This window comes from Alternaria arborescens (assembly GCF_004154835.1).
Source record: "Alternaria arborescens strain FERA 675 chromosome Unknown contig_13, whole genome shotgun sequence".
In the NCBI taxonomy this organism is placed as follows: domain Eukaryota; kingdom Fungi; phylum Ascomycota; class Dothideomycetes; order Pleosporales; family Pleosporaceae; genus Alternaria; species Alternaria arborescens.
Window position 1 is genome coordinate 818,543 of NW_021167868.1, and position 26,272 is coordinate 844,814.

Here is a 26,272-nt window from a genome sequence, read left to right on the forward strand (position 1 = left end):
GGCGATTTTAGTGTGCCACATCCGATCACTAACTAACGGTGGACTGGACCGGGCTAGATTGTGTCGATTCTAAAGTTGTGGTATGCCCGTTGCATTAGGCACATTGATCAATATGTGAGTGTGAAGAGCTATGCACAGTGCAACCATCATGATTCAAACCGTCAAGCGCATGTTTGTTAATACTGGAGTATGGAGTCGTATACGTGGTTCAATTCATATCGTCGTGCTGAACAGCGTATTCTGTAAGCAACGTTCTTCATCGTCGCCAACAAACGTGCTTTTCCTATTACATTCCCATCCCCTTTGTCACCATCTGAACAAAAGGCGTACACAGAAGAACATGACAAGGAAATGGATATCTTCGCAAAGAAAAATGCCGCAGATCCAAGGAAATCCCATAAAAGAACTTTTCCGTTATGCAAGAGAAATCGTGACATCGTGCTCGATGATCGAGCTATTCCTCTTATGCCTCTGCTGTCAGGTCATTACCAGCACCAAGCCAGTCTACGTCTCCAAGGCCCATGTTGCTGTCCAGTGCCGAGTCGTCGAAATTGAACGCCTCGCCAACTGCATCCAGATTAAGCAACTGATCAAAGTCACCGTCGTCGAATTCGTTGTTCAGCGGTAAGCTAGAGAAAAGCATCTCATCATCCTGGTGATGATTGATGTTGTTGGTAAATGGATTCGCTGCAAGGTCCATCGTGCTCCATTTGTTAAAATTCATAGAGTTCAGGTTGTCGTTTGTGTGGGAGTTCGATGCAGGAGCCGTGACATCAGCCAGGTGTGACTCTTCGGCAATAGTGATACTGGGCATGTGCTCGTGATCAGAATCTGGCGGGGTAGATGCAAGGAAAGTCTCGAGGCGGCGAGCGACTTCCTCATCTGTAACATTGGGCTGATTGTGCTGCTTTTCCAAAGCGAGCATGTTAGTAGTGCCGTGGTCTGGCGGCGGAGTCAATGTTGAGGGCCGTACATTTTGCGTTGCAGTTGTCGTTGTGTTGGCCATATCGAGTCGTCTTCCGGCATCTACCAGATCTTCCACGGTCGTTACGGGCGAAGGCTTGGGCATCGGCACAGCTTGAGCAGCTGCCACAGGAGCAACATGGATACCTGCTTTGCGAATGGCGGCTTCTAAGAAAGCCACGGAGTAATCGGCAGCAGCGTAAAGATCTCGCAGCTTGCCCATGACAGCCATGCACTGGCAGAAGCCACGTAGAGATGACCGACGAGTCTCCTCTTCTGGCGCCTTGATGTCAAGTAGGTGAATAATGATTGCTGGCAGAAGAACTGTGACACCCGTTGTTGGTAGGTACTTAACGAGACCGCCTACATCCAGACGCTGCGCAATCGATGTGATAGCTGAAGCTGCACGACGAACATTTCGGCGAGAAACATCTAGGAGTTCAGATTCGACGTTCTCCTTCGTTGGGGCGCTTGCTGGACCGCCTTGTGAGTTTGGTAAAACCTGGGGCCGATGTAGGGCAGACAGCGTAGTGAAGAAGACCATGTGCAGCAGTGACCTTGCAAGATCAATTGCTGCCTCACCGCTGGGCGTGTCTGTATACTTGGCCTCATCCGGGAGTTCCGACACCCATTTCTGCAGTTCTTCATCGCAAGCCTTGACCTCACTAGTCTCGGGATCCAGTTTCTTCGGAAGCAACATCATGGTTGTGCGGTCATTCTGAAGTCCGTGGTTGTTGTTCAATACGCAGTATTGCTTTGATAGCACGTGGGAAATGCACAGACACAGTCGAGCCTTCTCAATGCACATGATAGCTAGCTGCCGCTGCGCATCCACGTCTCGTGCAATGCGGCAGTCAGCTGGCAGGCAAGTGATCGATTCCGGAAGAGGTGCAATCTCGAAATCATCCAACGTCAGCATAGGCACATCGAAGTCCTCGGTCTTTATCCTTGTCGGTCGTCGCATGCCAAGTGCAATGAGTCGGTCACGCATATATGTTGACCACCATATTCGCTTCCAGAGCTTGACGCGTTTGCTATCCAGGTTGGTATTATCTGGGTTGCGGTGCAGCCCGATAGTGTGGGCAACGGACGTTGCGACGCCCATCCAATGCCAGGTGTCTTTTTGGTCATCGGGAGTCTCGTAGTAGTACGTCAGCAACAAGAGTGCTTGAACAAGTGACACACGATCGGACTCGTAATCAAAATCGTAGAGGATCTGGTGGTATAATTAGTTTGATGTTCACATGCTATCGGTCCATTGTACGCCCGTCAATCTTCACATGTTGGCATGTGCACGGAATATCGGTATGTCCGAAACGCTCCGATCGTGTTTGGGATCGGTCGGCCGAACGCGATTTGCCAAGTCTTCCGAGAAGGGGTTACAACTTACTCTAGTCTTTTGGAAAAAGTCCTTGCGCGCGTCTTTTCGAGTAGCGTAGCCAGCGGTACGCAAGTATTCCATGTCAACAAACGCCGATCCGGCAAACATGACGGCCTGGAACAGGATCAAGCTAACTTTCCCTTTGCTGCCATCTCTTTTGTCGATCATTGACAAGAAGTCATGCAGATCCAAAAGGGGCATGTACGGATGAACGAATTCAACGTATGCTCGGAGCATTTCGCCGCGAAGGTTCCCCTTTGGTACAGACAGTGCGCCTTTCTTCTCCAGATACGCAATCTCATCAGGTCCGATTTTGGCCGGAAGAGGTTTGATGAATCGAGGCAACTCGCCGGGAGCGGGTTTTTGCGGTAAACTTCCAAAAAAGGGCGCTCGCGGTTCGTTGGAAAACGGCGAAAATGGTAGTGTAGGTAGGCCATTGATCTGCGAAGTGATGGAAAGACGGCGTTGGATATCCGAAATGCTCGCGACAGAATTAATGCGATGGCCATGGCTTTGGTCTGTACCACAATTAGTCCAGGACAGGAAAGAAGAGATTCAATAGACATACATATGGAATGTGGTACATGCTCGTCTCGTCTCGATTCCGCCTCATGTGACCCTCGCGACGAAGATCGATTTAGGTTTTGAGCACCGTCGAGCGCATCACGCGACGCGATCTTGCGTGTGGCAGTTGCTGTTACGCTTGTGTTTTCCGTAGTTTGTTCGTCATCTTTGCTCCATTTCCTGCAACTGTTAGTACGAGTCGCACATTTGGAGTAAGTGCATTGGCCGCCATTGGCTCAAATGCTCTCGGCAACTGCCATAGGTGCAACGCTGTCCAAATGGCTAGGCCAAAAGTACCGACTCCCCAGCCGATGTTGCATGACGACACTGGATGGAACATGCCATATCGAAAACCGTTGATCAAACAACAGTGCGGTTTACTTGTGGAGACGCCGGATATTGCACGGGAATGTGGAACTAACTTTTTGCGCCTGCTCTCTGACACAATGCAGTCGACTTCGTCGAGTCGGCAATTTGTGCAAGGAGCGCCGTGCTCTGTAACATTGCATCGCACTTTGCGAGCTCGACAGCATTGACAAGCTTTGGAAGCCCTCCTCTTTACTGAACGTCCGGTTGCATGTCCATCGAGGCCGGCCTGAGTGGCTTTTCGTTTCGGTGCTTGGATTTCGTTGTGATGGTCGGACGGGGATGCAGAATAATCAGACATGGTGACAAGGTATTGATGTCTGGTGTCTGAGTTGGAAGCACAATGGGTTGCAAATAGCGTTGAGAACTCCTACCACACGCGAGGGGTCTGGGGGCGCCCGAGGATTATAAAGACCATAATTCGCGAGAGTGGATTGCATGCCAGGGCTAGTCGTGTGCTAGGACACGCAGACAAGCCGCGCTTCACCTGGTGCGTTTTAACGCTCATGACGCCGCCCCGTCCCCACTGGGGATCGTTAGTTAGTACCCCAGTCCCCCAGATGCGGCTGGTCGGCGCTTTATCCTTGGCACCTAAGACGCCGATACCCCTCGGATGTCATCGGGACAAAGGCCGCTCCTGGATACAAACGCGTTTGGCAACGTCAGCTGCCTGTCCATTCCTTGTGCACGGACAAGATGCCGCGGTTCTTGGATTCGCTCAAAGCCGACTCTGCCCTACAACTTGTGACCGCCAAGAACACGCTCGCGCTGACTGCCACAGACGTTTGGCACGCGAGTACCCAAATCACTGACAGGAACTCGAGTCATGAAAGTTGTGGGGTCTCCGGCACATTCGATTCACGTAGAGTCCCACAAAGACGAGCCTGGCGTAGGATCATCGCTGTAGAGTGCGGAAATGAATATCCCAGCGACGGCGCGATTGGAGTGTATGAGCGGAAGGCCGTGACCAAGCCAGACAGCTCTGGATTCTATAGCCGAAGTGCTAGCCGTCTCGGGTGCACGTGAGGACACATAGGCGTCCAAATATGTTTGCGGCTTTTTGCCAATCGTACGGACAGGTCCATTGCCCCGACGCAGACCCCAATAAAATCTGCATCGTCAACCTTAGTGGGCACGGTGCTTGCCGTCTGTTGCGACCTGATGAGAGCTGGCTGACCGCTCTCCAGCGACAGTGGCTCTACGCGGTGTGGGGACGGAAGGTTGCCCTGGATGACGTGAACGAGAATCGTAAGAGGCTGAGCGAGTTCATGCAGTCGGCGCTCGGAGCAAAGGCTCTTTTCCAACTGTGTGGTCGCGGTAACGTCAAAATGGACGAGTTAGCGAACGCCTGGAGGTTGATCTCTGGCGTGCAGCCAAAATTGCGGGGAACACACGCTTTCCCCTCTCGGTGAAGTCTCGGACAACGCCATGCCGTTGCATGTGGCAGTGAGAACGCAACCACCAATCTGCAGTGGTGCAGACGTTCCATCCTTCCAGATTGCCCCTAGACGCTCGGCAACCTCATGCACCTCCCGCACATTTTTTTTCTGCATCAGCGATCGTGATCGAGCATCCGCGGCCGCTGTCCGTCCTTATCCGTCGGTACCTGAGAGGCCTTCCGGATTACTCAAACATCTGGGGCATTGCACCGGTCGTTTCTTCTGTAACAATAATATATGGCAGGGCCATGTCAAGCCTTGGATTTGCACGTCTAACGCAACCATTTTAGCGGTTCCACGCGACACGATCTGCAGGGAAAATGGCCGTCGCGCGACGCGGTCTGGTCCTTGACCGTCCTCCGATGATTGAGGCTCAAGGTCACCTGCATGTACCCCGGAGTACTGACCGTGTCATCGTTGCAGAGTCAGAGATCATGATTACCATCTTGCGACTCGTAGTACGCTGTATGGGTATGTAGCCTGTGTGTGGGGCTTACGGCCGACATCAACCTTGTCCAACCACCCGCAAGGACAAGGCATCTAGGCACCTGGGGGATTTTGTCCTCACGCTCCGACTCCGACTTGGTGTATTCATCATTTCGAGGGCTGCCTTAGGATGAAACTCGTACGAGTTTTCGAGCGTTGGGACGGAAACGGACACGGAATATTTTTCCGCCCGAACATCTGGAAAAGCGCATTTTCATGCAATCAGAGAGGCTATGCAACGCTGTGCTACTAACCCTGCGGGACACTCACCACAGGATAAGCTTTGCGCTCCACCTTGTAAATCTGGAGTGAAGATCCTTGGGTCGGCGCATCATCGGTGCTACGACTAGTCAAGTGGCTGCATGTATCGAATCGAAGTTTGTATGTCTGTACGCGACCGTTAGACAGGAAAATAAAATAAAATGTGAAAGGTACAACGTCAGAATTATCTCACTTGAACTGTGAGGTTGTATGGTATCTACACACCCGTATTTGTCCAATCATACCATGTCCATGCCGAATGAGATATCCACGATTTACCATGGTTTGCACACTATCGCTCTCAACGACTGACGCAATAGCTCTCCCATAGCCCTACACACTCCCAGTAAGTGTGCAAATACAGAGCAATGGTCACCTTAACGCAAATCTTGAGAGACGATCGCTCCCAGCATCCATCATGTTTCATGCATCACAATCAGCTCAAAGCTGTTTGGTAACATCGGTTGAAGCATGACTGCAGACACTTCCACTTTTTTCGCTTGTCCAGCGCTGTAGCATTATAATCATCAGGAGGAGGCAATTTGAAGTATCAATCGGAAAATATCCAAGTTTTGATTTAATCAGTGTCTTAGTTCGTATCCGCTATTGAAGCTCAGTAACCAGAGTCATGTGTTAGGCACCTGAAGCTGGAGCATCGTGATCTACATGATATTGAGTCAAATTACGAAAGCCACGAAAAGAATACTCGGAGCAAGCCGAATAGAAACCGAATGACGAACACAGAACAAAGACTATTTCCAAGCCGTAAATTGCGGTGAGGAGCCTCCCGTATGAAGATGCGTTGTTGCGAACACAGGACCTGCCGACGTAAATATGGGCTATGTTCAGAGCAAGATATCACAATGCTTTTGTAAGGAAGCTGACAGTAGCCAATGTCCAAGTCGGTATTTGCAAAGATGGTAACCTTCAGGTACACCTCTAGAATGCTCTGTCTCTATAGCTTCGAAGAACCTTTGGGTCTCTCCATTGCCTTGGTCTTGTTCTTGAAATTCTTCACAAGCTGCCTCACGCCCAAGTCCAGCATTACGTCTTCTGAACCACCGGGTATCCGTACGCCTGGTACCTCACGGTAGATCCCTGTGAGCATGTTAGTTACTGCCGATAATGCCCGAGTGGTTGGTATACTTACTCTCAACCAACTCTCCCTGCCCACTCTTTGTGTATCCATTGCCGCCAAACAGCAGTTGCGCCGTTTGTGCGCATTCGTTCAGTACAATACCACTTTGTGCTTTGACCATAGCTGTCAATCCACCTAGTTCGATATCCGCTGTTGCTTTTGGTAGGTGTACCATCTGGTATACGAACTGCTCGACCCAAGCCCACTGAGACTCTAAAAGAGCGCCGGCCTTCGCCAGGCGGTGACGTACGACGGGTTGATCGACGAGCGGTTTTCCGAAGGCTTCGCGCTTGAGAACGTACTCCATAGCGGCGGACAGGGCGACACGCGCTTGACGGGTCGCACCAATGGCAATTGTGAGCCGTTCGTGGTTGAAGTTTGTCATGCTGTGAAATTGGATGTCAGCCAGCAATATTTCTTGAGTCCTAGAACAATCTTACATGTACTTCATGCCCATTCCCTCTTCTCCAATAAGATTCTCGACTGGTACTTTGACATCGTCTAATTCGATGAAAGTTGTGCCTGCGCTCACTTGACCTCCAACCTTCAGGCGACGCATGTTGACTCCTGGGTATCCTTTCAAAGGCACAACCAACATAGACAGACCTGTTGGTCCAGGACCACCGGTTCTTACAGCCATAGAAGAATAGTCTGACCAGATTCCATTGGTGATCCACTTCTTGGTTCCATTGACGATGTAGTGTTTTCCATCAGGTGTCTTCGTAGCGGTCGTTGTGATGTTCGCGACGTCTGATCCGGCTTCGGGCTCGGTGATGGCAATGCAGGTTCGCTTCTTGCCGGTAAGGAGTTCTGGGAGGAAGCGCTCTTGTAGCTGCTTGTTGCCATATTTGATGATGGGCGGAACGCCGAAGGACATGCCTGTTGTGAGAGATCCAGAGGGTCCTGCAAGTCCAGTTCGTGCCATCTGATACGTCGTTAGTTACGCCTGAACCAAGTATTGGCGAAGCCGAGCCTCCATACCTCATCAGCATAGATCATAGTATGGATGTAATCCCATTCCTCAACCTTCACCACACCAAGGATGTCGTGGATGCCCAGCTTCTTCAACCATTCTACTGGGAGAGGTGCTGGCAGCGTAGGTAGTAGCATGCCTGCTTTCGCGAAGGTCTCGAAGACATGCTCAGGGACAGTTTCATTTGTGTCCCATTCTAGTGACTTCTCAAGCATGTGCTTGTCCACAAACTCGCGACACGCTTTCTGCCATCTCAGATGTGTCTCTTTGTAGTATGGGGATGGTAAGCCGACAATGTAGGGCGGTTCGGAAAACGGGACGAAAGCGGTGGAAGACATGTTGGGACGGGTGAATCGACCAAACTGGGGGGTAAAGTGGTAAGTTCGAGCGACTGAGCTCTGCTGCGGATAGGCTACATGATGCAGGTGGTGTTGTGCCCAGTATATAGATGGCGCCGATTACGCCTGAGGAGGAGAAGTGGAGTCCGGGGTAGCTTCATGTGAGCCGAGGTTGGCCAGGATTACACGCTTTTGGCATGTCATGTACCGACAGCTGATTGTGGCGCAAAGCCGTATTACTTGTGCTGGTAATTGTAAGCATTTACAATCAGAGACAAAAGCGTACTCTAGATTTATCGGTTGTGTTCTGCGTCAGCATGTTAAAAAGGTAGAACATTGTGAGCACATTCAAGGTACCTGAACACCTAGGTACGGTTTACGTACACCGCGAAAAGGTGCGCTCTCTCAAACGAGTATCACAGCTCCTTCAATTCTTGCTAGGGAACATCCTATCCGTTTCCGAATCCGACAATAGCTCGTATGATCCATTCGTTGAACCTTGATATGAAATATTCGAATGCCATGTCACCTGCATCACTCATGTTTTTGAATAAAATCAAGTTCACGTTGCTTGCGCCACTACCAGCATGAAGCCCATTGCAATTTTAAACATAATAAAAAATGTTGGTATTCAGGTACTTTTTCGGTAGGCACTGTCTACGAGGGGACTATGTTACATATCGTCGAGCTAACGTCGCAGTGGCAACGCAACGAAAAATTCACATATTGCAGAGAAAGAAAGTACCGCAACTTACTTACAAGTAGTTACAGTACTAGACTGCTTCGAGTCGATGGATGAGCATCTCCTGTTTCCTGCGAGAGCGGTGTACGATGGAAGACTCCTAATCTTCCTCGATTTCACCCTCCTCACTTCCACTGCGGATAGCACGTTCTTCTTCTTCCTTCTTGAGGGCGGCGGAATCGGGGATGGGAGTCTTCGACTTACGGTCGGCGGCGCGTGGAGAGTAGCGGGCACGCTGTGACAAAGTCAGTCTCGTACTATGGATGTGCGTGGGGCATAGTTTTGCGTACCTTGGTCTCACGATCACGCTTAGAAGAGCTCTCGTCGCTTTCCCGACGGCGTCGAGTCGACGAGGTGCGACCGCCGCTGTCGCCATAATCTAGCAGACTAACGGTGGCCTCACGAGGGTCGGCCCTGCTAACGTAGGATCGCTCGCGCTCGACTTCACGCTCGCGACGCTCAAGCCCGTAATGATCACCGCCGGGGCTGCGACGAGAGCGCTCATAGCGATCGTCATCTCGGCGCTCACGGCGTCGGGGAGGAGATAAGCCTGTGCTGTCGTTGTTCCTGTAGCGCGCCTCCCTGTCCTGCACCGCACGACGGCGCTCTGCAGCGTACGGATCATGTTCAGGTGAGCGAGTTCGCGTACGATGACGACGATGAGAATCAGAATGCCCATTGCGATACTCACGATCTCGGTCGCGCCTGTCCCTATCACGGTCACGATCATCGCGCCTACTTCGATCCCTGCGATCGCTCTCCTTCTCCTTCAAGCGGGACATGAACTTATCGAAAGCCGACTCGCGGAGGGTATCTGATTTCAGTGCGCGATACTCGTCTGTCTTTTCAACGCGGGGACGTACCACTTCCCAGGTGTCTGATAGAGACACTGGTGGATCAAGGTGCTTGATCACAGACCGAAGTTTGTCCACAGCTGAGCGCTCGATATATTCCTCGTCTCGACGTTCTTCCTCCTCGCGCTTCTTGACCTTAGCAAGGACGTAGTTGTAGATGCTATGCATGGACTGTTCGTCAATATCAGCGGTGCGAGGATCTTTTCGCATAATGTTAAGGAACTCTTCCACAGGGGTCGCTGTGGTAACCTCGAAGCGTTGTTGCTCCAGCACGTCGAGCGCTCGTCGGCGCAGGGTGCGGAACTTGCCCTCTTCTTCCTCCAGAGCATCGCGGAATAGATCAAGCGGCGATGATCCACTCTGTCCAAGCATAGCCGTGTAGCGCGGGTCGTCCTGGATAGTATCGTGAATGTCCTTCCACTTGGTACCGGCGCGGAGCAAACCACTTTTCCTAAGATCGTCTAGGAGCTCGAGGAACGCATCGCGGTTCTTGCGCTCGACACGGTGCTTCTTGCGTCGCTCGGCTTGAACCTTGTCGTTGTGTTCGCGCTGGAGCTGCCTGATGTGCTTCTCGAATTGGTTCAGAACGTCCATTCGAGTCAGAGTCTCGAACTTGTCGCTGTTGAACTCGTGGTTCTGTTCCAGTTTCTCTTCAGCTGCCTGCCAGCGCGTAAACGGCTCCAAATCCAAGCCCTGCAGCAGACCCATGATTTGGTCGAGAGCGGATCGCCTGCTCTCTGCCTCTTCCTCCTCATGCGCCTTCTTCAAAGAGATGATGTATTCCTCAAACAGAGCCCTGCGCTCGGCATCGTCTTTGGCAGAGCGGAAGATGGTTTCCTCCTCGATGATGGGCCAAGCAGTCTTCCAGCGCGTGTAGTACTTGATCTCAGGGTGCGAGCGCAACATGGCGGTAAAGTCGGACCGTAGCTTGGCCTGGCGGTCCTGCTCCTTGTGCTTCTCCTGAGCGCGCAAGTCTTCGCAGTACTTCTTGAAGGCCTCCTCACGCTTCTCCGGCTCAGGGATGGCGCGCCAATTGGGGTCGTGGATACCGGCGCGCACAGCCTGCAGCCAGGTCCAGTCAGGCTGCACTTTCATTTGCTTGAGCACCTTCATGAAGGCAGCCTCGGCGTCTTGTGGGGTTGAGAATTGGAGATGCTCGGTTCCCGTTGTGAAGCTGATGTTGGGCCGGTCGCCGCCAAAGCCAGACTCGCGATCATCGCGGCGGTCGCGGTCGCGGTCACGGTCACGGTCACGGTCATCACGGCGATCGTGTCGGTCGGGGCGGTACTCGTCGCGTTCGCGCCTGTTGTCGTAGGCAGGCGCGCCCGAGGCTGGGCCCGCTGGCCATCCGGCAGGACCCGAAGGAGGAGGGCGCTGATTCTGCTGATTCTGGTTGTATTCGTCGATCTTCTTCTGGACAGGCTCGGGAATCTCCCACGTCGTCTCTGTCGTGCCAGTCTTGACGTAGTATCTTCTGCCATTCGACATGTGTGCCGCCCAGCCGGTGCCAGGGAGGGCGCGCTCTACATCGTCCTTGAGCTCGTCCGGCTTCTCCCATGTCGTCTGCTGGGTGAGCCTGTTGTAGTAGTACTCTCTGCCATCTGCTGCTTTCGCACTCGACCAGACGGGAGCCGGGGGCGCGAATGGGGGGCCGTTCATTGCGACGGTTGTTGGAGATGGCGCGTGGTTGATCGGTAGACTGGTGAAGCTCGCATGCGAACAAGTTGTGCAACTTCTTAGCGCACGGACAGATGGACTAGCGCGAAACCCGGTCCCCTAGCTCAGGCACAGCATTCACGTGCACCTTCGCCCTCACGTCTACCTCGACAATCTTGCAGGCAATCATGGCAGAGGCTGAGGAAGCGTCGCCCCGTAGGAGCCTCGAGTTTGCCGAGAGCTCAGTACTGGAAGCCATTGTGCCTGCAAGTTCCGACGTTGATATCAAGAACGAGATCGACTCTTGGGATGGTGCACCAGATGACAACGGCTCCATATTGCCCTTCTTAGCACAACGACATGTGCTGCTCCTCGGTACGTCTTAGCCAAGTCAACAAGACCAGCATGTCTCTTACTCATGCACAGGCTTTTAGATGAACTCCTAGCTGTATATGTTGTTTTCCAAACGCCACTATTAGAAGAAGCGACCTTGAAGTCATATCTTGCGAGACTGGTCATCAGCGTGGAAGCCTTTGCCTTCAGCACGGTTCCTCCGTCTGACCAAGATACGAAAGCTACGCCTCCCAAGGAAGTCATCTTCTCTGGTACCATCAACCATAAAGATGAGCCTACGGTCATCAATCATGGGGAGGGAGACAGTGCTCATACTTATGTTGTCTGGAAGGTGGACGTTTTCATAGGTGAGCAAATCAACCTGTCTTCCCTGCACCGTGTCTGACATGGAGCAGCTCGACCTCAGGGCAGATATCATAAGCCCGCAGTGTATTTCCAGCCCACAGCCTCCTTCAAGCCTACAGAAAAACCTCAAAAGGACGCATCGGAGGATGAATATCTCCCAAGCCGTACACCTACGCCTCTGAACCTGCTTCAGGCCTTTGAGAGCGATCCTGCTCTTATTGGTGTTCATCCAAGACTCTCGGCAATGCGTATAAGCAAGGTCACGCCGAGTGCTCCTGCTGCAAAAGAAATGGCTCGACCGATCCAAAACGGTCAAAGGCCCTTGTTTCGTGTACTTCCACCATTGATTTGGAGGATGAGGTATTCGAGGATCCAGGCATCATTAAGTGACTTGTCGTTGATGGCCTCTTTGGACCTGGAGGTCGCTCAATTCGCAACTTACGATGTCAGAATCAAGAAAGTCAACTTGGCTCTGCATGGAGGCAAGGTCAAAGAGCTGAACGACGAACTGGATACTACGACGAGTCACAAGCCTGGTGACCAACTGACCTTCTTGTACAAGATCTGGCCTGACTTGGGCACTGACGGGACACCAGCACTTGGGAGCAAGAGCCATTACTTGACATTGAATGTTGAGGCCAATGTTACAATGTCTGATCAATGTCATCCGGATATTGCTATCGAATGGAAGACGCCCATTGACTTTGCGTCCGAACAGACGCTCAGCTTGACCAAGGCCATTCACCGGCAGAGTGCCTCTACAATACAGAGTACGAACGCAGTCAATCCTGACGCACTTGTCACCCAAGACGCTCAAGACCAGCCCGAACAGGATGCTTCGAAAAACGACGTTAATGTTACTCTGACAGTGTCTGGGCCGTCCAGTGTCCAGGTTGGTGAGATCTTCACATGGGATGTGTTCATTGTCAACCGATCCGACAAAACACGAAGACTAGCTGTTCTTGTTATCGCGAAAAGGTCTCATGATATGGGGAGGCACAAATCACATCCATCCACATCCTCTGTAGGTGGGCCTCGAGCAGACCGAAAAGAGCTTCTCGGTACAGCAGTAGTCGACGAGAACGTTGTGTACGCAAAGCAAAAGAGCGGAAGGACAGAGACAGCCGAGTTGATTTGCTTGACAACGGACATTCGTCTGGGGTGAGTTTTGATAAGCAAGACTTTCCTGAATCAGATATGCTAACGTGCGTAGACAACTGTCGCCTGGTTCTTGCTATACAGCTGATCTCAAATTTCTTGCACTCTCTGCAGGTGTCTTGTCTGTCGAGTCTATACGAGTCGTCGATCTGGTTACCAATGAAGCCGTTGATATTCGTGAGTTACCGAGTGTTGTCGCTGTGGCTCCGTAGCATCGGGTTAGGTCGTAGCTGAGACTATCATTCGGTCGTTGAGGCGTACAATAAATACAATATGCTACTATCGATCTTTGTGTTGCGCAATGCTCATAGCTACCTGGACTATGCTGTGGCGCCAAGAACCAGTATGGAACTCAGCAGGCGCTATGCATACCAAAGTACAGGTGCTACCATCGAGCATGACCAGCAAGAAAGTGCAAGATGGCTCGGGCTCACATCTTCATTTCGAGCATAGTTCATGGTACGCGCCCGTAGCCGCGCGGAACTAGGCTGATGCCAGTTGATGTCTGAAACCCGTCATTGGTGCCGGCCCGTGAAACTCTCGCCACTGTTCCCAGCACCTCCGCATTTGAACCCTAGGCGACGACTGCGCCTGCTCCTGCGACACTTTCCTACAAACTGTTCTTCCGATCACGATAGCATTCTCGCCTGCTCCCAGCCCTTATCGCGCATTAGAGCCTCAAGAGATAGGACCACTTATAGCCGCACACGGACCTCGCGGCTACGTTTCATCAACGTCATCGCGATCTTCGAGCAACGCTACACCTAGAGCTTTTCACAGGACCCATACTAAACATGAACAGCACCAGACACAGACTGCTTTACCAGCTGAACAGTCGCTGGATTTACGGGAAGATTGTGAGCTACTTGTCTGGATCCTATCTGATGGCCGACTAATTTATTACCAGCCACTGCTGCACTCGATAGTATTTCTTCTACAGATGGCTGCAGTCAGTTTGCTCACGCGCAAGTACAACCAGTACTATGCGGCGCGCCCAGTTTTGACCACGATGATCACCAACGCCGTACGTGCTACCCCTTTACATGAACACAATACCATGGCTATCGCGAGCCGTTGTCGCGCCATCACCGCATCGGATGCTGCGACATCGGCGTCGGACCCGACGTATATTCAGACGTGACGAGACAGGAAGGCTAACGCCATTTGCAGGTGTTGGGTGGTATCGCGGACACAGTAGCTCAGACACTGACTGCAGTGCGAGAGCGCGCAGTGCGCAAGAAGGGTGGACCGGGCAAAGATGACTTTTTGGCTATTGAGATTCACGAGCTTGACAGACGGAACCCGTTCAACGACAACGATCTTATCCCCGATTCCAAGCTGCTTCCACCGCCTTTCGACTTCGAGCGAACCACCAGATTCATGTCCTACGGTTTCCTCATGTCGCCGATCCAGCACAGGTGGTTTGGCTTCTTGTCCAGGACTTTCCCCGTGTCAAAGGGTGCGGCTTGGTTGCCTGCATTGAAGCGCGTAGCTTTCGATCAATTTTTGTTTGCTCCAGCTGGTCTGGCTGCCTTCTTCAACTTCATGACAGTTGCCGAGGGTGGTGGCAAGCGTGCGGTGCAGCGCAAGTTCCAAGATGTCTATGTGCCTGCGCTTCAAGCCAACTACATGGTCTGGCCGGCTGTACAGCTGATCAATTTCCGTATCATGCCTATTCAGTTCCAGATTGTAAGTATTCCACCCTACGTCATAACGATAGCGACTAACTTACGCCAGCCGTTTGTGTCTACCGTCGGTATCGCTTGGACAGCTTACCTTTCCCTGACCAATTCGGCTGATGACGCCGCTTAAGGCTATCCGATTATGCGAACAAACTCCCATGTATAAATATCATACGCACACACAGGGCTAGGTTAGGTCATGATTGCATCGGGTGATTCCCCTTGAGTTTCTCGCGCGTTAGCATGTTTGGTTGGGCATTTGCACGGCGTCAGGGTAGTTGACTTTTGCTACGGGTCAATGTCATTTATGTACAGCCTCGAATTTGATCAGAATGAAGAGCTATCTTTATACGTAAACGTCTCTTACCGTGCACATGTTCACGAAAGGCATCTCACCGAGTCTCTTCATCAGAGGAGACATGATCTAAGAGGCGCAGAGACATGGGAAGATCCGTGTAGCTACATACCCTAACGCGACTGAGGACTCTCGGCCGCGGGAGGATATGGACCTTGGCCGCCCACTTTGTGAAGCGCCAGGACGCGCGGGCAGCAAAAAGTGTTTTATATCAGCTAATTTTGTTAGTCCGGTCACGTCAGCTTGCTTTTTTGTGGTTCGATAAGGAGTGGGAGCAAGAAGCTTTGCATGCAGCTGTGAGGAACCTATGGATTGCCCCGCTACACCCCACCAAGCCTGCCCATGACGATCTGAAGCTCGACAACAAACATTGAAACCACCCACGCTTCATCTTCTCTCCTTCAACATCTTGACGTAAGTTCACCTTTACCTGAGATATATAACTGGCTTTCGTATACCTTGATAGACCAGTCTACATTCATAGCTTCTTTGAACTCACACCATCACAGTACTACCATACATCCATCATGTCTCTTTCCAACAAGCTGTCAATCGCCGACGTCGACCTCAAGGGCAAGCGCGTCCTTATCCGAGTATGTATATATTCAATGCTTTATATCATACGCGAGTTGCGAATCTAATTGCTTGATCAGGTCGACTTCAACGTACCTCTAGACGGCGACAAGATCACCAACAACCAGCGCATCGTCGGCGCTCTTCCCACAATCAAATACGCAATTGAAAATGGCGCAAAGGCTGTCATCCTCATGTCGCATCTTGGTCGCCCAGACGGAAAGCCAAACGCCAAGTACAGTCTCAAGCCGGTTGTTCCCGAGCTTGAGAAGCTGCTCGGCAAGAGCGTAACTTTCACAGACGACTGCGTCGGCAAGTCGGTCGAGGACACTGTCAACAGCGCCAAGGACGGTCAGGTCATCCTTCTGGAGAACCTGCGCTTCCACGCCGAGGAGGAGGGTAGCTACAAGGACGATGAGGGCAAGAAGCAGAAGGTTGACAAGAGCAAGGTCGAAGAGTTCAGGAAGGGCCTGACTGCTCTTGGTGACATCTACATCAGTGAGTGGATCCATAATATGGTCAGTAGATGTACAGAACTGACGGAACATAGACGATGCTTTCGGTACCGCCCACCGCGCACACAGCTCCATGGTCGGTGTCGACCTCCCACAAAAGGCGTCTGGCTTCCTTGTCAAGAAGGAGCTCGACTACTTTGCGCAAGCGCTCGAGGAGCCCAAGCGACCCTTCCTTGCCATTCTCGGTGGTGCCAAGGTCTCCGACAAGATTCAGCTGATTGACAACCTGCTCGGAAAGGTCAACAGTCTCATCATCTGCGGAGGCATGTCATTCACCTTCAAGAAGACACTCGAGGGCGTCAACATTGGTGACAGCTTGTTCGACGAGGCTGGCAGCAAGACCGTCAAGGATCTTGTTGAGAAGGCGAAGAAGAACAACGTCAAGATTGTCTTGCCTGTTGACTACATCACCGCCGACAAGTTCGACAAGGACGCTAACACTGGCTACGCTGAGGACAAGGACGGTATCCCAGACGGCTGGATGGGTCTCGACTGCGGAGACAAGTCAATCAAGCTGTACAAGGAGGCCATTGATGAGGCAAAGACCATCCTCTGGAACGGACCCGCCGGTGTGTTCGAGTTTGAGAAGTTTGCCAAGGGTACCAAGGCGACACTCGATGCTGCGGTTGATGCTGCACAGAGCGGCAAGATTGTCATCATCGGTGGTGGTGACACAGCCACTGTTGCTGCTAAGTACGGTGTAGAAGACAAGCTGTCTCACGTCTCGACCGGTGGTGGTGCGTCGCTCGAACTGCTCGAGGGCAAGGATCTGCCCGGTGTTTCTGCCCTGTCAAGTAAGTAAACCAGTCACTCAAAGGAAGTGAATGGTGGCTCAAGATCAGGGAAGGTATATCTTCGAAGTTATGATTGTGTGTAGCTATAGCTCTTTTTGGTTCAATATAGAGATACCGCATCTCCACCTTGTGCCCCACGGGCGTGATGTTTAGAGAGCTCTCATGGAGCCGCCTGCCCAGTCATGCAAGTATCATGAGCGAATCAGAAGCTCATTTGTTGATAAGGTCGTCGTGTCTGCTCGTGTCGAATTGCTCATTTGCCCAGCTTCTTAAGCTCCTCCCTATGAATTGTTAGTCCTAACTTTGTATCATACAAGGAGTTCCTCTTACCTCAGTTGGACCGCAAAGTCGTCGTTTGTGTCATCGTCATCCCAGCTCTCTTCCCAAAGATGTGTGTTGCCGTTGGGGATCTGTGTCTCCTCCTCAGTCCAGTCTGTAAGCTTATCAGCATGATGCCCATCCTCTTTGACCACACGCACAACATACCCTCTACAGGAAAGTCCTCAAACTCGTCGTCCTCCTCCAGTTGTGTTGCGGGCTTCTTCTCGGGCGCCAGCGGTTGCTCGCCGTTCTTGGAGTCGTTGACTACGGCCTTCTTCATGTCGTTGCTGCCTTGTGCTGAGCCGGACATTGTGGCGGTCTAGAAGATGCGATCGGAAGACGTGTTGTGGATTTGTTCAGATGGGCTGGTGGAGGATGACGCGATGTTGTGCTTTGGTGAGCTGTGGGATGCGGCTCCAACAGCGGAGGAGGCGGCGATTGTCCGCAAGGCTTAGCGCGACATCACGTGGCACTCATGGAAACTGGATTCGCGGGGTACCGACTCTCACATGTCGCTGCTTGGCTCCGAGAAAGTTCCATCTGGTGGATTTGGATGTTTCGTTATCACCGTCGTATACCGTATTCACTCGTTTCAACGCGCGGCGGAGTGGACTGTAGGATAAGCTCCGGATGATGAACATGACGTACTCGTACTTTAGCTCCGAGTGGCCGGACGAAGCTGTAAGCACATCCCGTCTGGTTGGCTTTAGTAGGTTTCTAGACACGCGCTCAGCGTCTTAGCTGGGGTATCCGCTCTGCGTAGTCTTTTTGAATATACTGCTTCTTTTCCTTCCACCCTTCTTTTCACCCTCTTTTTTTCCTCATCTGGTTTCTCTGGTGAATTCTGCCCCGCCTCCCGCTCCCAGACGTGCGGGAATTATCTATACAACATGTTCAAAGTCGGCGGTTGGCTCAAGGGCCATGCCCCTGGGCATACAAAGAGCTTGGATTCTCTGAGTGAACTTGCACAGAGTGAGTCTCGCGACATACACAGGGCAGGCAAATACTAATGCAACACAGTCGAGGATGCCATGAGCGGTACGACTTCCGACACAGCCCAATACGGTGACGCGAATGGGACTAACCACACGCGAGCATAGCTGTCACCTATATCATGGCCGATGATATCGAAAGCGCCGAAGCACACCTCAACAAAGGCAGTTCGCCATTCCACCAGGTACATACCTATCATCCAGCCCATGGGCATATACTTCGGTTCTAGTCTCATACCATGTAGCTTGGGTCGGGAGTGTGTGTTTTCATACGGGCAACGTTGGGCTTTGAGCCAGAAATTGTACGCGAAGGTCTGATCACGTACTCAACATAGTATTACAGACCTCGACTGACTGATGCCGTCTACAGCTGCCAACGCCTTATCTTTGGCAGAGAACTCGGCTTATGAACGTCAACGCCAAGTTAGCAAAGATCCGAATGCATACAAATCACCCATATATCCCCCAGGCACCGAATACGCGGTATGTCAGGCAGAGGCACAGCTCATGAGCGCCGTTGTCGGTGTGCTCAACGAAAGCTTGACGGAAGCTATCAAGAGTTTCTACAAGTTGAGGAAAGCGTACCTTGCACTGGAGGCTGTTATGGAGAATGAGAAGAAATTCTTGAGCCAGAGAAGTACAAGTAGTGTCAATTCTTTAGGGTCGCGCGGCTCTTCCAAGGGCTCGGTTCGCTCAAACTTGGCAGGTAGCGGTCTCAAAACCTCTCAGCCTGCTACTTCGGCCGGGCCGTCTGCTGCAGCGTCAACTTCTAGTCTGAAGCAAAGTACCACGGTGACTGGACCAGCAGCGAAGAAGGCTACAGATGATGACGATGACGATTTCGATTTTGTGGACGCTGCAGAGGATAAGACAGGTGTTTCAACGCCTGCAGAGTACCAGGGGAACCTCAATATAGCTGCCGATAAAGGTGCTTCAGTCGAGCTCAACAACGCTGAGAAGACGGTTGACGTCGGAGCAAGCTCTGCGCCAGGGCTTCCCGTCACGAACGAGAACCCATCAGATTCCCTACCAGACGCCATCGAATACTTTGAGCAACTCACCTTGAACGATCAAGGTGATGCAGATGCAGACATTGCGTCGTTCAGTAAACACCCCGTGGATGTCTTCATCCTCTCTGGATCGAACTTTTGCTTCGGTATGCTATTACTCATTCTCTCATTCATCCCGCCATCCTTTGCTGGGTTGTTGAAGATCGTTGGCTTCAAGGGCGATCGCGAAAGGGGCATGCGCATGCTATGGCAAGCAACTAAGTTCCACAACATCCACGGTGCTATGGCTGGTGTTGTGCTGATGGGATACATAAATGGGTTCACAAACTTCTGCGACATACTTCCTACCAAGGGTGAGGGTGCATATCCCAAGGAACAGTGCCTAGCTTTGCTCCGCTACATGCGCGCAAGGTACCCTACAAGTCACCTTTGGCTGCTGGAGGAGTCTCGAATGCTCGCTTCAGAGAAAGAGTTGGAGAAGGCTGTTAAGTTCATGGACGACATGGGCGAGTCGAAGCTAAAGCAGCTCGAAGCGCTTAGATGGTTCGAACAAAGTTTGAATAACATGTACATGCACGACTACAAAGCGACTGCATTCGCTTTCGAAACATGCATTGGGCTCAACAACTGGAGTCACGCATTGTACTACCACATCATCGCCGCCTCATATGTCGAGCTCTACAGAAAACACAAGACAACCAATCCAACTGAGGCAAAGGAGTACGGTGCAAAAGCAGAAGAATACATGAAGAAGGTCATGCCAAACGTGGGAAAGAAGAAGTTCATGGCACGTCAGCTACCTTTCGACATCTTCGTTGCCCGTAAGATCCAGAAATGGGAGGCACGTGCGAAGGAGTGGAACTGCGACCTGGTAGACGCCGTAGGTGTATCACCACTCGAAGAGATGATCTACTTCTGGAACGGATACAAACGCATGCGAAACGATCATCTCGAAGTCTCCCTCGCCAACCTGGCGTGGAGCGAGTCAGCCGCCAATCCACACTGGGACAAGGAGGGTGTAGACGAAAAGTCTATCCTCAACGTCCTTCGCGCTGCTACTCTTAGAAACATGGATCAGACAGTCGAAGCCAAGAATATCTTAGAGAAAGAGGTTTTACCGGTTGATAAAGCGCTTCTCACAGGCAATTTCAAGGACAACTGGACCGCGCCTTGTGCACGCTACGAGATGGCTGCAAACATCTGGCGTGAGGCTGACGCTGACGGGCATCCGGAGAAGAACCCTCAGATGTTGGTTCAGTGTAAGGATTGGCTCGATGAGGTTACAAAGATGGGTGGGTTCGACTTGGATGCAAGGTACGTGATGAGTTTCTTCTCTTTACAGTTCAAGGCTAATACGTGTTTTCAGAATCGGTATGAAGATCACCACTGGAAAAGAGACCTTACGTAAGTTTGGTGTGCAGTGTTAGAGATAGAGGCGAACAACTTGTGAATAAATGGAAGGATACATAGACGGTAAGGACATCAATATACGACCCATTACTGGTTAGTCAGAACAAATGCGACCACATTCAGATCCAATCAAGATTCTTGGTACATACGTTGCGAGTCACTGGTGTTATGTGAAAATGGTCTTGGTGAGACCAGGTATAACTACCATGGTAACATCACCCACTTCCCCTCTTTGACCCAAAGCAGGCCCTAGAAGAAAAAAATAGGTCCATACAAAAATTGTACGGCCACCTTGGCCGCTATAAGCAACAACTTTCCCTCAAACCTTCTCCTCTAGGTATCTTCCATAGCACTTCAGGTTCCATCATCCCCGCCGTATAGGAATCAGTACGGTACCCTAGCAACACTTACCAAAACTTGCTTCAGTAACCCGGACCCCTTGCATACCCGTCGCGGCCCGCAATCTTGGCCACAATCAACGACTTTCTTCTTCTCCTTCCTAATAAGGTGATACAGAGGGGAGAGTTTGCCCGGTTCAGTAGGTGGCCGCGTGTCTGGGCCCAGTCTGGTTCCGCGGAGGCAGGCGAAACTCTAAGGTGCGGCTAAGTGCGATAAGGAGCCTGGTTTCTACGGTGGGGTGATGGAAGTTTCCGTTTACAGGATATTGTTCATGCTGTGGTCCGGAGTTTGCGGCACATAGAGAACGGAGTTTGGTGGTTAGGGGTATGCGAGTCTAGACTCTTGCGTCGAGATGGACTGGAAAGTTTCCTGAATAGGGAAATGGTAGGAGGGTGTAGATTGCAGAGAAGGGCCGACAGTATAGACAATCGAGATCTTGGTATGGAAGTGTGGAGAGAGGTACTGGAAGACAAGAGTGTGGTTTCCAACAGAAAGAGGGAAAAGGGTCAACGCGAGTATGGTGAACCCATATTCTCATCTTACCTTTCTCTACCAAAAGAAAGCAGCAAATAGAAAACAATGATATATCACCTCTCCCTCCTACATCTCCTGCTCTTCACAAAGTCTCTTCATGCAGAGTTTGTGACTACAATCCACTCCCTTGCCTATTTGCCCCCTCATATCCATTCTCCCATCCAACCATCACCACCCCAAGCCACCGAAGGATTCACGCAATGCGCCCGAGAAGCACCGCATTTGACCGACTAGAATCAACACTTTTCACCGTTTCCTTCCCATTGCAGCACGAATGGGGGCGTGAAAATGCGTGATTGTGGCGAGGCCAAGGCGTGAAACAAGGGTAAGATTGAATGAAGGGTGGTGTTCGGGTAGATGACCCGACGCAGGGTGGGTGTCTCTGCCGATACCTTGCCGATGCCGATCCGGGCAAACGCCACATAGTATTCCAGGGTTTTAAGTGGGAATAAAACGGAAATGACGAATGTTTTGGGAGATGGATCAGAATAATAAGTCCGAAGAAGAGCGACTGGAATCTATGGTTTTTGACTCTTGTTTCCTGTTGGAGTAATGAATGGGGCCAGCTCGGGGCTGTTATGACGTTTTGCGATGGTGATAGGAATGTGATGGATGGGTGATGCTTGTACCTGATGCGGAATGTTTGGGGACCTGGGTAAGGGTATTGCCGTGATAAACGCCCCTATTGAATAGCCATTGAACTATACGCGCGTGAATCCATGTTTTGCGACACACTTTCCAGTAGATTTGTGTCGATATCAAATCACATAGTATTGCCCATGATGCCAAAATCGCCGATCTCGCCGGCTGCAATCTACGCATAAAGGCAACATTGCCTAACACAGACGGATTGGGGAATCGCACCTAAGTACCAAAGTACAAGTATTTGGCCAAACCGGTGGAAGGAAAAGACACGTAAGGCGACAAAATCTGCTTTTCTTCTAGAATCGATGGCGAATTGGAAGTTAGTGATTTAGCCAGGTGACAACATTTTGTAATCAAGGTTTCAAATATTGTGATTGGGTGTGTAAGAGAAGGAGGGGAAAGAAGACAAGATTGAAGAGATGTATTGTTCGGCTCCATGAGACAACCTACATTCGTGGATCATGCATGAGAAGCTGTTTGGGTACTAGTACCTTCCTTGTCTACCTTGAGATACCATCACCATCAAGTGTACCATGCCATGAAAAATCATGCTAGCTTCTAGCATGCCAGCTCGCGAGCGCATACGTCCAGCGTGTCTGCTGAGGCGCCTTCAAGGCGACTCGGATCCGAAGTGTCGGAGTCGACTCGGTGTATTTCATCTCGTGCACGACGATCTTACGTGCGATGCTGCAATGTCAACGCTGATCCAACGGCTCGACCATATGTACGGTTCTTGATGCCTGTTCAATCTACTCTCGGCCTGACACTCCTCCCGCTATCAGCAGCACCCATGCCCCCAACAACGTCCTGCACCAGCTCCCTCAATTGCTGCTGTACCTCTTCGGAATCGTAGTCAGGCCTTGCCGCAAGCTCTTCAATACGTCGCCGTATCTCGGGATCCGGTGCATCGACAGCGTCTTCTTCCATAGTTCCTACGTTGACCTTGACACCGTCGGGCAGCGGAGGCGGTGGATGTACGCCCTCGGTCTCTATGACGCCTGCAGCAGCGGGCTCATGACCGGTGCGCAAACTCGTCAGATATTGGTATACTTCATGTGTGGCGTCTTCCTCTTCCAAGAACTTGTCCTCGGCTGTCTGGCCCTCTTGGTTCTTTATGCTGGTGTCTGCGCCGAGTTCCTCAACCAGACATTTTGCTACCTCTGCCTTTTCACATGCGAAGAGGGGCGTCTCGCCGTCTTCATCGAGAATGTTGACGTCGGCGTTGTATTTCTGGACCAGGTCGCGTAGGACGGCGAGTTGGTTGTACGAGGCTGCGGCGTGGACTAGCGAGTAGCCATGAGCATCGCGCGCAGAGGCAAGATGAGGATGCTGCTCGAGCGAAGAGAGAATCGACTGCGGGCGCGTGTCAATGAGGTTCAGGAGGAGGTCGATGGTTGGTGCTGGAAGCGCCATGGTGGGCTGCGGCGTGAGGCTGATCGGGAGTGCGCGGGCGTCTGCTGGCGATATTCTGGGCGTGATTATCGATCTGGTGTGCTGCGCATCCGTGTACGCGCAACTCTTTCTCGATCTTCGGACCGCTGCAAATCTAAAAATGACGTGGGCGGAGAAGGCGGAGACTTTCCCACTTTCCCAGTGGCGCCGGGACTGCGAGCGCCCCGGCCCCGGATCTTCTTGACACACATCATCGTGCATTTGTATACACACCCATCTCTACCCTTCCCCCCTTAAGCGACGCCGCCTGTCTTCCTTGGTCATGTCTGCTCTACATGGCTGCGCGTATAGTAGGCCTGATGTGCTGTACGCCCCGGCATCCCGAAGTCAGGCCGATGAAATAAGGAAGTATGTTCGGGCGCTCTGGGCGCCAGCTGAGACGATCAAGACCAACGCCCAGCGTCCATCACACACAGCCTCAAACCGTCAGCTCGGGCCTTGGCTACGCTCGCGTGCCCCTTCACCCTTTTGCTGTCCACTCGTTCCTGCCTCGTAGCCTCTCCATCATCTAGCCCGCCTTCTTTCTTCTTCTATTCCACTAGTCAGGAATATTGCCATCATACACGTCAACACCGACCGCAGCATAGCCGATCTTTATAATACTGTTACACTGCGTCACACGACAACAAACTTTGGCGTTTTTTTTGGCTGTCTCTAGCTGCCTTTAATGCGCTTGTCCCATTGAGCATTCTGGGACGTTTGGCGCCCTGCCCTCGACTTGACTTGCATTCTTCCTCTCACTGTCGTCATCAGACATACACTCTCGCAAACATGAGGTCCGTCAAAGGAGTCGGTGTGCCGTCGGTGAAGCTCGTCGCATCCTACATCTTCGACTGGATTGTCATCATCGCCATCGCAGCCATTGCCGGTGGTTGGGAATATGTCGAACCATTCAAACGACCCTTCTCACCTGTCAATCTCGACATATCGTACCCGTACCAGACCAGCGAGATGATACCAACATGGCTCCTCGTCGTTGTATCGCTCATCGCGCCTGCCGCCATTGTTTTCATCGTGTGTCTCATCTGGGTCCCCGGACCCACGGCTGAACGTGGGACACCAAAGTCGCTTATTTGGAGGAGGAAGCTCTGGGAATGGAACACTGGCTGGATGGGCCTCGCGCTTTCCCTTGCGACGGCATTCCTCATCACGCAGGGCATGAAGAATCTTTTTGGAAAGCCGCGACCTGATCTACTGTCGCGGTGTCGGCCAGATCTCACGCGTATCGGAACCACCACCATCAGCCCTCTGGGAGAGTTTTATCAACCGCAATGGGTGCTCGTCACCGCCGACATTTGTACACAACCAGATTCGGACATACTCAAGGACGGCTTCAAATCCTTCCCCAGTGGACATGCCAGCTGTAAGCCATACCATCTACACTCTCTAATTACATACTAATACACTTTTCTAGTCTCATGGGCCGGCCTCCTCTACCTCACTCTCTTCCTCGCCTCCAAGTTCTCCGTCGCAATCCCCTTCCTTCCTCCACGACCCTACTCCGCAAACCCCGCTCACACCTCAGCCGTCTCCCCCTCCAACCTCAAGAGGCTAGCCACACTCCCTATCCACAAGCAAGACTCAACTCTCTCGAACCCTACCTCCTACAACGACGACACTGTGGTACCTATTCGCTACCAAAACGCTGCACCCCCCGTTTACACCCTCGTTCTTGTCTTGGTACCCATCTGCGCCGCCATATACATAACAAGCACACGCTTCACCGATTTCCGTCACTTCGGTTTCGACCTGTTGTTCGGTACGCTGATTGGCGTAACGTGCGCGTGGTTTTCCTTTCGCTGGTACCATCTCCCCATCACACGGGGCGCGGGATGGGCCTGGGGTCCGAGGAGCTACGACCGTGCGTGGGGCATTGGTGTTGGTAGAGGAAGTTATGTCGGAACCGAGGGATGGAGCAAGAAAGGAGATAGTGAGACAGCACTTCGGAGGCGAGCGGACGGCCAGTTCAATGCCCATACCAACGGTGTGGATGAGAGTGAACTGAGTGTGCTGAATCGCAATGGCGTACCGCATGCTGGTAACCCACCCAGCGCAATGCACTCGAGGAGTGGTACTGCGCAGACATATCATGCCACGACGCAGGATGTTTGATCTTTTCTACTTTTGATACTATATAATGTATTAGGAAGCATGGCGTTGGGACGGATACCCATTTTAGATGGGAAAAGAGCGGATATCGATCTTGTATACCAGGTTGGCGATTTTGCACACATTTCAGAACTATACCACTCAAAGAAAATGGGAAATTAATGTTTGGTTATACAATGATTGTGATCATGGGTAGCTGCCTCATCCATTCTGCTCCATCTAGCTTGCAAGGAAGAGCCTTGCGGCAGAGTGATTGGTTTGCAACCTGCGTGTATCAATTCGAATATCACACGGAATTGTGTAGTTAGCGATACCTTATAGCAAACCTGATCGGAGAAAGTAGTCTAAAGACAGCCTGTTCGAAGGAGATACTGTACCTACCAATAAGAGAAGAAAGTAGAGGTCGCTTGGGGTATTGTCGCTTTGGGCTATTGTCATATCATGTCAAATCGACTGTACTTTT

The 26,272-nt window shown here is 51.7% G+C and overlaps 10 protein-coding genes across 10 annotated transcripts; 5 read left to right on the plus strand and 5 right to left on the minus strand.

Moving 5' to 3' along the window:
- Window positions 1-463: 463 nt before the first annotated feature.
- AA0111_g6420 (Cutinase transcription factor 1 beta) lies at window positions 464-3,575 on the minus strand (the record flags this gene model as incomplete). Its single annotated transcript, XM_028652641.1, has 4 exons — window positions 464-2,179; window positions 2,354-2,862; window positions 2,913-3,088; window positions 3,331-3,575. The coding sequence occupies 4 exons, from the start codon at window positions 3,573-3,575 to the stop codon at window positions 464-466; spliced, it is 2,646 nt and encodes an 881-aa protein (XP_028506167.1).
- Window positions 3,576-6,415: 2,840 nt separating this feature from the next.
- On the minus strand, window positions 6,416-7,909 carry AA0111_g6421 (hypothetical protein; the record flags this gene model as incomplete). Its single annotated transcript, XM_028652642.1, has 4 exons — window positions 6,416-6,558; window positions 6,611-6,984; window positions 7,039-7,523; window positions 7,580-7,909. The coding sequence occupies 4 exons, from the start codon at window positions 7,907-7,909 to the stop codon at window positions 6,416-6,418; spliced, it is 1,332 nt and encodes a 443-aa protein (XP_028506168.1).
- Window positions 7,910-8,751: 842 nt separating this feature from the next.
- On the minus strand, window positions 8,752-11,164 carry AA0111_g6422 (hypothetical protein; the record flags this gene model as incomplete). The annotated part of the gene is made up of 2 exons (XM_028652643.1): window positions 8,752-8,886; window positions 8,942-11,164. 2 exons carry the CDS (start codon window positions 11,162-11,164, stop codon window positions 8,752-8,754), a joined length of 2,358 nt encoding a protein of 785 aa, XP_028506165.1.
- Window positions 11,165-11,349: 185 nt separating this feature from the next.
- Window positions 11,350-13,230, plus strand: AA0111_g6423 (hypothetical protein; the record flags this gene model as incomplete). Its single annotated transcript, XM_028652644.1, has 4 exons — window positions 11,350-11,536; window positions 11,596-11,862; window positions 11,911-13,021; window positions 13,074-13,230. The coding sequence occupies 4 exons, from the start codon at window positions 11,350-11,352 to the stop codon at window positions 13,228-13,230; spliced, it is 1,722 nt and encodes a 573-aa protein (XP_028506166.1).
- Window positions 13,231-13,812: 582 nt separating this feature from the next.
- On the plus strand, window positions 13,813-14,830 carry AA0111_g6424 (hypothetical protein; the record flags this gene model as incomplete). Its single annotated transcript, XM_028652645.1, has 4 exons — window positions 13,813-13,875; window positions 13,926-14,042; window positions 14,189-14,707; window positions 14,756-14,830. The coding sequence occupies 4 exons, from the start codon at window positions 13,813-13,815 to the stop codon at window positions 14,828-14,830; spliced, it is 774 nt and encodes a 257-aa protein (XP_028506171.1).
- Window positions 14,831-15,582: 752 nt separating this feature from the next.
- Window positions 15,583-16,945, plus strand: AA0111_g6425 (Phosphoglycerate kinase; the record flags this gene model as incomplete). Its single annotated transcript, XM_028652646.1, has 3 exons — window positions 15,583-15,648; window positions 15,709-16,126; window positions 16,179-16,945. 3 exons carry the CDS (start codon window positions 15,583-15,585, stop codon window positions 16,943-16,945), a joined length of 1,251 nt encoding a protein of 416 aa, XP_028506172.1.
- Window positions 16,946-17,190: 245 nt separating this feature from the next.
- Window positions 17,191-17,568, minus strand: AA0111_g6426 (hypothetical protein; the record flags this gene model as incomplete). The annotated part of the gene is made up of 3 exons (XM_028652647.1): window positions 17,191-17,218; window positions 17,268-17,370; window positions 17,424-17,568. 3 exons carry the CDS (start codon window positions 17,566-17,568, stop codon window positions 17,191-17,193), a joined length of 276 nt encoding a protein of 91 aa, XP_028506169.1.
- A 580-nt stretch (window positions 17,569-18,148) lies between these two features.
- AA0111_g6427 (Mitochondrial outer membrane protein) lies at window positions 18,149-20,687 on the plus strand (the record flags this gene model as incomplete). Its single annotated transcript, XM_028652648.1, has 6 exons — window positions 18,149-18,230; window positions 18,279-18,296; window positions 18,359-18,435; window positions 18,496-18,562; window positions 18,621-20,574; window positions 20,627-20,687. 6 exons carry the CDS (start codon window positions 18,149-18,151, stop codon window positions 20,685-20,687), a joined length of 2,259 nt encoding a protein of 752 aa, XP_028506170.1.
- Window positions 20,688-22,992: 2,305 nt separating this feature from the next.
- AA0111_g6428 (hypothetical protein) lies at window positions 22,993-23,661 on the minus strand (the record flags this gene model as incomplete). Its single annotated transcript, XM_028652649.1, has 1 exon — window positions 22,993-23,661. One exon carries the CDS (start codon window positions 23,659-23,661, stop codon window positions 22,993-22,995), a length of 669 nt encoding a protein of 222 aa, XP_028506163.1.
- An 810-nt stretch (window positions 23,662-24,471) lies between these two features.
- AA0111_g6429 (hypothetical protein) lies at window positions 24,472-25,812 on the plus strand (the record flags this gene model as incomplete). Its single annotated transcript, XM_028652650.1, has 2 exons — window positions 24,472-25,063; window positions 25,115-25,812. The coding sequence occupies 2 exons, from the start codon at window positions 24,472-24,474 to the stop codon at window positions 25,810-25,812; spliced, it is 1,290 nt and encodes a 429-aa protein (XP_028506164.1).
- Between the last annotated feature and the right edge of the window lie 460 nt (window positions 25,813-26,272).